This window comes from Gymnogyps californianus, unplaced genomic scaffold (assembly GCF_018139145.2).
Source record: "Gymnogyps californianus isolate 813 unplaced genomic scaffold, ASM1813914v2 HiC_scaffold_47, whole genome shotgun sequence".
Classification (NCBI taxonomy): domain Eukaryota; kingdom Metazoa; phylum Chordata; class Aves; order Accipitriformes; family Cathartidae; genus Gymnogyps; species Gymnogyps californianus.
The window spans coordinates 271307-284130 of record NW_026114367.1 but is presented as its reverse complement, the minus strand read 5'-3'; the positions used below and the strand labels follow the sequence as shown (position 1 = coordinate 284130).

At 52.3% G+C, this 12824-nt stretch overlaps 1 protein-coding gene across 1 annotated transcript; it reads left to right on the top strand.

Moving 5' to 3' along the window:
- Positions 1–5929: 5929 nt before the first annotated feature.
- On the top strand, positions 5930–8617 carry LOC127028890 (outer dense fiber protein 3-like). Its single transcript, XM_050914542.1, has 6 exons — positions 5930–6046; positions 6805–7005; positions 7228–7329; positions 7583–7704; positions 8135–8275; positions 8531–8617. Exons 1-6 carry the CDS (start codon positions 5941–5943, stop codon positions 8615–8617), a joined length of 759 nt encoding a protein of 252 aa, XP_050770499.1. The 5' UTR covers positions 5930–5940.
- The last annotated feature ends 4207 nt before the right edge of the window (positions 8618–12824 follow it).

Here is a 12824-nt window from a genome sequence, read left to right as displayed (position 1 = left end):
GTGCCCGTGAAGAACGATGTTGGGAGGTGCTGGGACTGCTTTCTCGAGGCAGAACTAGAGGCTGAGCCCTGAGCCAGAGAAATGCAAGCTCACAGGGACAGGCCTGCAGAGGCTGTGTAGAAGACGGACCGTTGTGGATGGGGCTGAGCACCCCTTGCCTCACTTGAGATGGACTGCCTTCCCGTTGCTGATACGAGGCGTGGTGGGGCTGAAACTGAGTAAATGACTTCCTGAAGCTGTGTTTTCCACTGAAGTTGGCACACTTGAACATCCTTTCCCCATAGCTGCCCATTTCTTGCTTGTAGATGAAATTAATGCTTGAGTTTGCCTCCTGACTCCCTCGATTCCCTCAGCTTATTTTGCTTGTTTTTTACCAAAAGATTGTGAAAATCAATTCACAGTCATTCAGCAGGCTGCTGAATTATTGTCTGCATCACGTCTTTGCCAATGCCGATGGGTACCAACCTGCAGCTGCTTCCAGGACTTGGACTGCTTCTCACTCACTGGGTGGCAAGTGATGCCGTATCAGTCCCCACATATGCAACAGTGTGGGCAAAGGAAAGGTCTTTTAGTGCCATGCACTGATCTTTCTTAAAAGCACAGCAGCACCGAGTTAACAGAAATGACTCTTGGGTCTTGTCCTTTAATGGCTTTTTGAAAATGCAGGACTTGCCGGGAAGGATTCTTCCGAAACCTCTGCATGCAAAACCCCATGTACACAATCACTAGGCAACATTTCTGAAATAAATGGGCAAGTAGGCATTCGCCTTATAGTTCCTGTTCTCCCTCTCCTTGTGTAGGAGACCAACTGAAAAAACCAAACTTGTAGCCCCCTGGAACAAAGAGCTAGTTGTTCCAAAGGATAAGGGCAGGAGACAAAACTTGATAAGGGTGCAGGAGAGGATGTTAGATCCCCTGAGCCTGTCCGAAGAATGTCTCAAACACTCGCAATTTACGATCCTTGATGAGGAGCTAAAGACTGATAAGAGGCAGGAGCCTGTCAAAGGCTGGATGAATTGCCCAAGAAGCTGTGAGGCCAGCAGTAATTGCCCAAGAAGCACCGAAGCCAGCAGGAACTAGGGGAAAGGTAAATGTGGCAGGGGAGATTGCGACCACCGACTCAATTTGAGACCAAAAAGTCTTGCCTCCCCACACCTGCAAGAAGCATGCGTGCTAATTTATATAGCAAGCGAGGCTAATTAAAATAAGAGGCAGTCCACATTGAAGGATAAGAATATAAGGAGAAGGCAAGTCCCCAAAAAGGGGGAACTAAGAGGAAAAGAAGATGCCCACAGACCAGAGACACCCCCCCTCCGTTGGCTGGACCAACGCTGGAACCCGGACCGGTGATCTCTCTCTCTCTCTCTCTCTCTCTCTCTCTCTCTCTCTCTCTCTCTCTCTCTCTCTCTCTCTCTCTCTCCCCCCTGCCCCCCCGCCCCCCCCCCCCCTTCTAGAAATAGGTTAGGTAAGCCTAACCAAGAAATCCAGTCAGAGTTTTGCCAAGTGCCTTATTCGGTCTGAAAGTTTTAAAGTTTGGAAGTAAAATTGCTTTGATTAAACCTCCTCAGAACTTTGTTGTTTCTCCCGCGCACCGCCCGGAGCATATCAAAATACCTTTCCCTAAACCCGCCGAGCGGGACGGGACATTTCAATTGGCGTAGTTGGCAGGATGCTCTGTGAGAAGCGGTGAGGAGGTTTGTTTCTTTGTTTGTTTCTTTGTTTGTTTGTTTGTTTGTTTGTTTTTTCCTATGGGGATAACAGCCAGAGAGATGGACAAAGGAGAACTGATTTTCGGTCGATACCGAAATCTCTGGCAGAAGATCATGGCAACCTGGGATATGCCTGATCTTGACTGCTCCCCACTGCTAGATTTGTTAAAAGACTATAAAGCCTGTCCGACCCCGAGAGGACAGAGCTGGGCTGAGGAACATTGGCAATCTCCGGCAGTTGTGGCTGAATGAATAAGAGACTTGGCAAAGGAAAACAAATGTAAACGCGGAAAGGGAAAAGCTGTGGTGTGTGGAGTTCTGGGAGCTGCCTTGTTGGCAGCCCAAATGGATAAGTGTGTGGTTAAGAAAAATGAAAAGGAGACAAATGAATCTTTGTTAGAGCTAGTCAAGCCCTTGCAGACCAGCTTAGAGATGGAACGCCGAGAACGGCGGCAAGCCGAGGAGGCGCTAACTGGAGAAAGGAGGTTAACAGGGAATTTATGTAACAGTTTATGTGAGGCTTTTGAGAGGGAAAGAGAATTAAGATTGGAACCTGCCCGTTTGCGGGAGGAGGAATTGGATAGCGAGTCGAGGCTTTCCAGCCTCGCCGAGGAGGCGGACCCCCGTGATCGAGAGGTCACCCCTCATTACCCGTGGAGGGAGCTTGATGCAGCACAAATAAACCCGCAACCTCACTCTAAACTCCGACCGCTCGTAAAAACTGAGGTCGCTTATGAGGGGGAGGACGAGGAAGCGGAACCCACTATAACGACTAAACAAATGCCCTAGAGTGCAACTGAGCTGGCTAAGCTGCAAGAAAAACACAGCAGGCAAATAAAAGAAACTGAAACTGAGTACGTATGGAGGGTTTCCCTGATGGGGGGGGACAGGATAAAACTCTCGGAGGAGGAAGCACAGGGACATTGGGGTCCTGGAGTGTTTTTGACAATGCATGATGGTAGGGAACCCTGGTCTCTAACCCAAAGAGCAGCCTATTGGGCGGGAGGCTGAGACCCCCTGGAGAGAGGAGAATCCATCCCCACTCCAACGTTAAGTCAGCTTACCGAGAGTGTGCAAAAGGCACACAATTGTCTCCAATTAATACAATACAGCCGTCTGGTACCCCGTCAGCCTTCTCCCTTGTTATTTGCCGATCCAGATAGAATGACCCCCTTAAATAAAGGATTACCTGACTCATTAAAGCTGTATGCAACCCAACTGCAAGATCGGCTCGGAGCTGCTAGCACAGGAGGACCGCAAGCTGGACCCAGTCTTACTTGGGGGAAATACCAGAGGAGCTAGTAAAGTATGGCCGACGGGTGGGATTTGTTGCAAGAGAAGTGAAGAGCCAGGCAGCCGTCCGAAGGGCGGAGCTGAGGGAAAAGCCTTCTCGGTTCCGAGATCGGAACCGCAGAGGGGAAGCCTCAAGGAACCAGTTATGGAAAGAGGGATTAGAGAAGGGAATTCTAATAAGGGTGTTATGGATATATGGAATACCATACATTGCCCAGGCGGTGCAACTGTTGGTACTTTTATTCTTAAGAGTCACCAAAGGCAAAGAAAGACAGAATTCCTGCTTAGCGTCTGTTTTCTTCTCTTGGTTTTCAGTTCTCCTTCACCTTGGAGCCCAGCAACTTGCAGCTTTGGATGAGAAACATTTCCCTTGCCTTTAGCTCTTTTGCCAGAGGCAGGGCAGACAGGGTCAGGCAGGTGCCAGTGTTGTAGAGCGAGCCCGGCGCGTAGCTCCTTCCACAACTCCTCCATGCTAGCTGCTGCTGAAGCTGCCGTGCTGAAGCCACAATCTCTCAGGCCAAGCAAAACTGCTTCTTTGATTCCACTTCTCTGCATCTTCACCCCCACCCGGAATGAGTAGCGACTCTCACAGTAAAGGGAGCTGCTGCTGGGGTCCCTCACAGCCCTGCAGCACGACCTGTGGTGTTTCCTGTATCCCTGGAAGACTTGAAAAGGGAGAGAGCAGGAGGTGGCAATGTTTGCTGCTGTTATGAAGCTACTTAGAGCAATGTAAAGAGAAGATGTCTGGGAGGGATCCACCCTGCTACAGCCTCTTTTTCCTTTTCTTGTACCTCGTCCGCCTCCTGTTCCTCCTCTTCTTTATCCTCCTCCTGCTCTTTCTTCTCCTTCTTATCCTCTACCTCCTTCTCCTTTTATTCCTCCTGGTCCTCCTCCTCCTGTTATTCCTCCTCCTTTTGTTATTCCTGCTCCTCCTCTTCTTCTAGTTCTTTCTCCTACTCCTCCTGTTCCTCCTCTTCCTGTTCTTCCTTCCCCCGATCTTCCTTTGCCTCCTCCTCCCCCTTCCCCCTCTTCCTGTTGATTTTTCTCCTCTTCTTCCTCCTCATCTGTTTTCTCATCCTCCTCCTGTTCTTCCTGTTCTTCCTTTTCCTCCTCCTCCTCCCCCACTAAAGCTAGTTGAAAGCTCTCCGTGTCACTCTGGCCAGCATGTAGCCTAAGTGGCATTTACACATAGGAAGTAATCTGGATTTTTTTCCCCCTCCCCTCAGCCCGGAGGATCCCACAGAGTTGTCCTCAGACTCAAAGGCAGAGAGAAATCCACAGAAGAGCAGGGGCCAACCAGCGAGCACAGAAGCAGCTGTAGCCAAAAGCACCTGAGCCTGAACTACTCACTGAGTATTTTCTTCTTTCTCTCCCTGCTTAGTAACTGATTACTATAAAGGAAGAGTAAAACACACAGAGGAGCGTTGTAGACACTGGGGTCCCTCGAATGGAGAAGCCAGAGCAACTGGAATGAGAGCTTTGGTCTCTCACTTCCCCCCAACGTTAAGACCATGACGCAGACCTCCTGGAAAAGCATCAAAAGATACAAAGCACAAGCTGAGAATTCGACGTTATCAACTCTCCAGCTCAGGTCGGGGGATCTCCCATTGCTGGCGACTGCGGGCGCAGCAACTGGCAGTTACAACTGCTTCACAACATTTATTCACACCTGGAGTAAGGCCGTTTTGGGATGGTTTGTTAAACGAGGTAGGAATCTGGAGGGTTGACCCTGGCCAGCAGCTAACCCCCACCAGCTGCTCGCTCACTCCGTTCCTCTCCGCAGTGGGATGAGGGCGAGAACTGGAAGGGCAAAAGCAAGAGAAACACGAGGGTCGAGAGAAAGACAGCTTAACAAGTGCAGCTGTGCCAGCTGCGTCCCCTGCCAACCTCCTGCCCAGCCCCAGCCAGCTCGCTGGGGCGGCAGAGTGAGCAACAGAGAGGACCTTGGTGCTGTGCAAGCACTGCTCAGCAATAGCTAAACATCGGTGTGCTATCAACACTCGAGACAGCACCGTGCAGGCTGCGATGAAAAACAATCCCCTGTATCCCAGCCAGGCCCAGTACAGAAAGCCTGCTGTGCCCGCTCACGCTTCTTATTCCTATGAGAAACCCATGAGAAATGGGGCATTTGACTTCTCGGGGAGAAGTCTGAAGACGCTCCCGATCTCTGGCTGGCATCTAGCTTTACTTGCGTGACCTCGAAAGTACACACAAGTCGGCACAGTTTCTTCTGCACCGTGGGAAAGGCCTCTCTTGCCTCTGTTTCCAAGGACAAACTCCCCAAAGCGGCACCACAGAGGTATTCCGAAACCTCGCTAACTGAGAGGCCCCAGCAGCAAATTCTGCTGACTAACACCCGGCCCAGCTCGCCCTCCCCAGGAGGAAGAACGTAGATTAAGGGACATCTGGAAAGTAAGGCACGAGATCGAAATTCCAGGCGTTCAAATGCACATCCATATTATGATGTGAGCCCAACAGCATAAGAACATAAGGCTGCTAGATTAAACGCAAAAAGCACATCGCTTTTTCCCTCATTGCACGTTTCTGCCGTGCAGACCTCATGAAGGTCTGGCCCTGCTACCTGGGCGTCCCCTGCTCCCGATCAGCCGTATGATGCAACAGCACATATGACAGGCGCCAGGAGCCTCTATGATGTCACAGTGCGTCTCCATGACGAGCCAAGGCCTCTCCCCAAGGCCGCCTGGCAGCTGACACCACAGCCTCTCCTGCCCGATCGCTGCCTGCCCTCACTCTCGCCGCGCTCTGTGACCGAGAGCTGCAGCAGCCGACTAGCTCATCCGCACCCAGTCCGACGGCCAAGGCTGAGAAAGCTGAAGCGTTGCTGCTCCTCCCGGGGAGGTTTCACACCGGGCCTCTGCCAGGGAAGGCCCTCAGCAACTCTCCTGCTCTTGCCGTAGGCTTTGTAGCCCCCTCCAACATGGACGGAGCCTGGGTGGGCACCTGGAGACCTCATCGCCCACGCGGCCCCATCATGGCCCAGTTCACCAGCCCGGGACCCAAGTACGCAATCCCCGGGACAACAGGTAAAGCCACCGTCGCCAGGGGGGTGCACCACTTCCACTGCCTCCAGGGGACAAGCAGCCACAGCTCCATTCCCCTTTGCTCCAAGCCTCCCTGCTCTCAGCTGCAGCAAGGACACAGGCCTGCCAGAGGAAGGCTCCGGCTGCTCCTGGGAGAGCCCCGGCAAAGAGCTGCCTGCCTCCGCTGAGCACAGAGGTGGCCTTAGCGGTGCCTTAACCCTGACTGCGCAGGAGGAAGCTTGTTCTGCATCTTTGCTCCAAACTTGTTGCTCCCACCTCACCCTTTTCTTCCTCTCCTCTTCCTTTTTTTCTTCTCCTCCTCTTCTTTTTTTCCTTCTCCTCCTCCTTCTCTTCTTCTCCTCCTTTTTCATCTCCTCCGCTTCTTCTCCTTCACTTTCTTCTTCTCCTCCTCCGTAATAGCAGGGAAGTTTCAATTTCTTTCCTATCGGGGCTCCAGCAAAGCAAAACGTCCCAGAGGCCACCTTGACATTTGCTTTTTAAGTTAGCTTAGCAAGTGTTTGGGGGTTTAATACTTGCTAAGAATAGCATTTTGGTGATATGCTGATTCATTGCACAGTGCCTACATCGTTCTGGCTGGAAGGTAGTGTCCCATTGTATTGGCCTGCTGGTGTCCTTCTTGGAGGAAGAAATCACGCAGGAGGGGAACTTCTTGAGGCAGGCCACTCCAACTACTCCACTCAGAACCTAGCTTGAAATAGGGAGTTGCAGGCAGGTGTCCTTTCACAGGCTTTTCTTCCTAGGTTACCTGGCTCACAACCCCACCAAAACCAAAGCCCCTGCCTACACATGTCAAGGGCCGAAACCTCCCGTCGCAGACAGCTGCTCTCCGGGTCCTCGGTACTACGTCCAGCCCTCCATCACCAGGAACGGGAAGTACGTGGCTCCAGCACAGCCCATGTGCGGCCTTCCCAAGATAAAGAGCGAGATCACCCCGGGACCAAGTGAGTACCATTTCTCCAGCACTTCTTCCAGGCAAGACAAGCACGCCTTCCTTTTGCCCTGTGCTACCGGGGTACAAAACCATCCGCTCCCGCCCTCAAGGAGCTTCAGAGCTTTCCAGACAGAAAGCAAACAAGGCTGAGCACCTCCTCCTCACCTTTCCTCTTTGGCTTGAGGAAAAGAGCCCAGCTTCACTGCTTTTCTCCGCTTCTCCTCTGCCCTAGGCGACTACTCCACCGACAAGGCCAACAAACACCTCTACAAATGTGCGCCGGCGCAGTCCATGGCCTTCCGGCACAAGGCCGTCAAAACCGGCCAACCTCCAGGTAAGGGAACGCGGGGACAAACACACACTTGCAGCCTGCGTGTCCTCCAGGGAAAACCTGCTGGACAGATGTGTGTGGAGCAGATTTGTCGGTTGTGGAGCTGCCGGGCAATAGAAGACGGAGGCATTGGGAGGAGGGGCAAGACATCCTTCCTGCTCCTCGCAGCAGGCTTGGCAAGCTGCTGCTCTCCCCCCCAGGCACTGCTCCTCTCCCCGCAGGACTCACACACGCTCTCTTCCCATTCTCCTTCCAGGTCCTGGCACCTACACCCTGCCTAGGCTGGTGGGACCCAACACAGCCTACACCCACGCCAGCCCGTGCTACTCCATGAAAGGGAAGAGTAAGCACAATGGCTTTGCTGAAGACCTCTCCAAGGTGAGCTACGCTTCTCTGCTCTCTCGTGTCGGCAACTGAAGCTCAGCTGCTCTCCTCAGGGCAGAAGGGCTCCAACGCCTGCTGCAGCCTCTCTTGACGCACACTTCCCTGCACCAGAGGTAAAAGCCAAGAAGCCCCGGCTCCCCTGGCTCTCCTGCTCTAGGCAGCGACACTGACACCTGCAGTCCCTCGCTTTCCAACACTAACAGTTTTGGTGGGGCAAAGCTCATGGGCACTAATGGGAATCTCCCTCCTCCTCGGGGAAATCTGCCTCTCTGCAGGGCAACAGGAGGTGCCCTTGTTCCAATCACTCCCTGCCTCTCACACCACTTCTCTGGCCAGCCAGCTCAACTAGCGCAGCCCGCGTGGGCACCCGGCAAGAATCAACACTTGCCTTTTGTACCCAACAACCTGCCTGCCTCTCTTCCAGACGCCAGGTCCTGCTGCATTCCCCAAGGTGGAACTGGACGTCTACAAAAAGAGGGCTCCCATGTACACGATGGGAACCAAAAGCAGACTTGGAGGAGACAAAACAGTGAAGCCGGGGCCGGCAGACTACTGCCCGGGAAAGGTAAGGCAGCCTGCCCGCCTCTCCTCCTCTGCTTTGCAACAACCAGCCCTTAAGCATCTCCCCCTTCCGATGGGGCTTCTGAGAACTCAAGACCACCCTAGCTAAAAGTACCCAGGCATGCACACAGCAACGCACAACAAACGGCAAATGCACGTACATCAACTCGTTATGCCAGACGGCCTCACTGAAGACAAGTCGTCTTGAGAAGAGGCCACCACGGTCACCCTTTTTTTCTTCTCCCTTTTCCCCTTCCAGGTGACGCTGATCAAGCCCCAGGCACCCGCTCCCACTTTTGGAGTCCGACATTCCCTCTACACAACTCCTCTAATTTCTCCGCTATGAGTCTAATAAAACAACATATCCCCAAAGATCTGGTCTGTTCACCTTCAGCTGCGGGGAGAGGGGGTGTGCGGGAGTGAGGACGATCGGCTCTCTCCATCTCATGTCTAGGCCTCAGCCAAAACATTGCAAGATGAGGACGAGGGGAGAGCACCGAGATCAACCGTGTAAGCGAGGCAGAGCTCTCTGACAGCCCCCTTTCACCTGACCGGAGCTAAACGCTGCCCCGTGGAAGCAGTCCAGCCCTTCCCTACACGCTCTCACCCCATGGCCGAGCGTCCTGCAGGCACAGGCTTGCCCCCAAGGACACAGCCTGTCTCGGCACCCCCTTTTCAGTGCACACAGGTGGCTTGTCTCCAGGGTGCGGCCAGAAACACAGATGCTCTGCATGACCTCTTGCCATGGGCTGGGCCTCAATACCACAAGCAAGTCCCCAAAACACTAACACTTAAGGAGAAAGAATCCTTCATTCCAGTTTGAAAAGACAGTAATCATAAAATCACAGACTCATAGAATCATTTAGGTTGGAAAAGACCTTTAAGATCATGGAGTCCAACCGTAAACCTAACACCAGCAAGTCCACCCCTAAGCCATGTCCCTAAGTGCCACATCCACATGTCTTTTCCATACCTCCAGGGATGGTGACTCAACCACTTCCCTGGGCAGCCTGTTCCAATGCTTGAGAACCCTTTCAGTGAAGACATTTTTCAGAGATTTTGAAGACAGTATCAAAAGCCTTACTAAAATCCAGGAAAACTACATGCACCACCTTCCCTTCATCCACGAGGCGGGTGACCTTATCATAGAAGGATATCAAATTAGTTAAACAGGACTTTCCCTTTGTGAACCCATGTTGACTGTGCCTGATGATTGCATTGGTCTTTAAATGCCTTTCAATAGTATGCAGCATAATCTTCTCCATAATTTTTCTGGGTACTGAGGTTAGACTAACAGGTCTGTAGTTTCCAGGGTGTTCCCTCATGCCCTTTTTGTAAATTGGAAGTAGGTTGGCTAGCTTTCAGTCAGCAGGGGCCTCCCCAGACTCCCAAGACCATTGGTAGATGATCGAGAGGGGTCCTGCTGTAACATCTGCTAGCTCCTTCAGTACTCTAGGATGAATCCCATCAGGCCCCATGGACTTGTGAACATTCAGCTGATACAGCTAGTCCCTTACAATTTCAGCGTCCACAAATGGAAAGTCACTGTTCGTGTACTCGTGGTCCTCTGACTCAGGGGACCAGGCAGTCCAAAGTCTATCAGTATTATTAAAGACTGAGGCAAAAAGAGCACTGAATGCCTCTGCTCTTTCTTCGTCCCTATTAGTCAGATGACCGTCTTCAACAAGTGTCAGTCCAAAAAACTTGAGAATGTTTTAACACAAGAAATTGTTTGGTGACAGGGAAATTACTAGCTTTGTAGCTCCTGGGCTGGACACACTAACTAGGAGGTGTACGTGTGCCTTAGCCCAACTTTTGGCTATTAAAGACCCAAACTCCCTTTAAAAAGTTGCAAGAGTGTGACAGATCGGAGCTGGCTTCAGTCCACGTATTTCCTCCTGACAGTTGGGCATGCCTGGGGTAATGACAGTTAATGTTTAGAGACTGGAAACATAGCGAAGAATATAACATAACCATGTATATTCTTTATATCTATGTATATGTCTGTGTGTATAGATAGTCTTTGATATAACCTGTCAAGGATATCAAAATATTTCTATATATTTCGAACATTTCAAAGAACATCATATATTTTTGATATAGCAAACCAAAGAATATTCCAAGAACGTAAGTGGCACCTTAAATTAGTACCTTAATTAAAATTAGTCCCTTAAATCAAAATTACAGCTGTGATCAAATAAAACTTTTACTCCTTTCCATACATCATATGGTCAGAGCGTTCCTGGCAAAGAACCCGGTTTGCTCAGTGGGAGCAGAGGCCAGTTCCTCAGGCCTGCAGCTCATCAGGTGGACTTTCCTCCAGATGAGACAGCCAGGGGGGAGGCAAGAGCAGGAAAGAAGCCTGTCTCCATTGCCACCATGCACAATGGCCTGAGTGCAACCACCCGTGCAGCCACGTTTCCAAAGCAGGGAGCTGACGCAGCCCACTGAGGGCTTCATCGGCAACTGCATTAGATGGGAAGGGTGGGGTCCAGCTGGAGGGTAAACACCATGCAGGTGGGAGTCGACAAGTAGAAATGGGATGGGATAGCCGGGACACGGGTTCCTGGGGCCATTACTGATGCCTTGGGTATCTGCAATCTCTGCATGGAGCAGGGAAATGTAACAAAAGCATTCAGCGTCCAAAGAAAGGACATAAACTGTGCTGGCAAAAGAGCTCCCCCTCTTCCTTGACCATCACCAACAGGATGAGGAGCGCGTATGTCCAGCTTGGACTTGGACCCCCAGCACTTTCATTTCCGTGTGAGGCTCCCAAGATAAACTGTGATTCCTATCTCTTCTCCGTAGGAGCAGCAGCACAAATGTCTGTGTCCGCCGGGCCTCCGTCTCCTGCCTTTCCAGCCCGGGCAGAGGCAGAGGAGATGGTTCTCACAAACTGCACGTCCAACAGGACTCGAAGGAGCCGTGCCCACTTGCTCCCCTTGGCTAGCAAAGGAGCAAGGGAGGCCCCTGTGCTCCTCCCATGCTGGAGAGAGGAATCCTGTCTGGAAGCACATACCGACTGCTCTGCTGCCTTCAGCTCCCAACAAGCCAGGCCCCTCGGCCTCACAAGGTCTGAGGCTTTCTAATTCGATGTGAGTCGATGAAGATGCAGTCATCTGAAGGGAAGTGAGGGGAATCCCGTTTCTGGGGACTTTCCTGTCCTGCTCACCAAATGCAGAGATGTCTCTGGTTCAGTTGCCCTGCCTCAGTTTACATCGTGCTGCCAGCGGGTCAGCACTGCCTGGAGCTGTTGACGCCGTCCCCACCACCTCAGAGCTTCCATCCCACCAGGGAGTCAATTAGATTGTTTTTGCTCTTGGCAAATCCTCAGGGGGGGCTCGCTGCAGCAGAAACCTTTAGACTCTCCTTTCTGCTATAAACCCTGGGACACTTTGGCGAGCAGGGAGCCTTGAGGTGCTGCTGCAGACTCACCTTGGGCACTGCTGGGAGAAGGGGGCAAGGGCAGAGGAAGGAATGAGCCCTGGTTCAGGGCTTGCAGCGAGGTCCAAGAAGTGAAAGACATGTGAGGGAAGAGGCAGAAGGTAAGACCCTGACCTTGGACTTCATTGCCACGATCCATCAGAACAGCTGTCACTGCTTCATGATGAGGGCTGTAGGTTTGTGGTGGATGTGCTGTGGGTGAGTGAAGGCTCTTATTAGTCTTATTAGTCAGTCTGCTGGCTCTTCGAACAGAAGAAATGAGAGCATGGAGACCTGAGTTTCAGCCTCGTCCTTTCCTGCGTGTCTTCCCACCCCAGCTCCCGCCTTCCCTCAGACACCCCCGAGCCCCTGGCACTGCACAGCGAGATGCCAGGGACAGCCCTGGGACACTCTCGCACCTTGGCTGGGAGAGGGGGGGAGTATCTGGGCAGGCTGTGTGGGGCCAGATTGCCTGTGCCCTTCACTTCATCATTCACAGGGCTATTTCAGTTGTCTCTTGGTTTGGTTTTCTTTGTTGTTGTTGCTGGGTTTCGCTTGTGTTCTCACTCTCAGAATTATGATCGTATAGGTTTTGTTCTCCAACTCTCCGCTTTCTCAGTCACACGCAGTGGAGAAGGCTGGGGCTATCAGTCATTCCGAGTAGCTTTTGGCAAACTCTCCGAACCGTTCCTGTGATTATCACCGCTGTAAGAAATGTGTTCCAGCCCGAGAGGTGGGGGTGAGACACTTGGAGGGAGCGGCTGTTGCAGAGAGCTGTGTTTCTCAGGCGTGAGCTTTCTCCGATCATGCGCTGAGGCATGTCCCCGGCATTGCCCATGCCCCCGGCCCTGATCCTGTCCCACCGCACCCCCAGGCACCTGGGGACGCCCCGCTCAGTGCCCTCCTTTTTCAGGGAGCCCCACAAGCACAGCTGGCCATGCTGAGGTCCTGCTGCTGGGCTGGGATTGGAAGGCAGGCAGCCTCAAAGCCCTCAGCAACCACTGCTGAGGAGGGAAAAATGCGAAGCAAACAGTTCTGCCCAGCAGCTTTCAATCACAGAATCCCAGAGTAGCTCGGCTTGGAAGCCACCCCAGGATAGCATCTGGTCCAACCCCCCCTTCCCAAAAGCA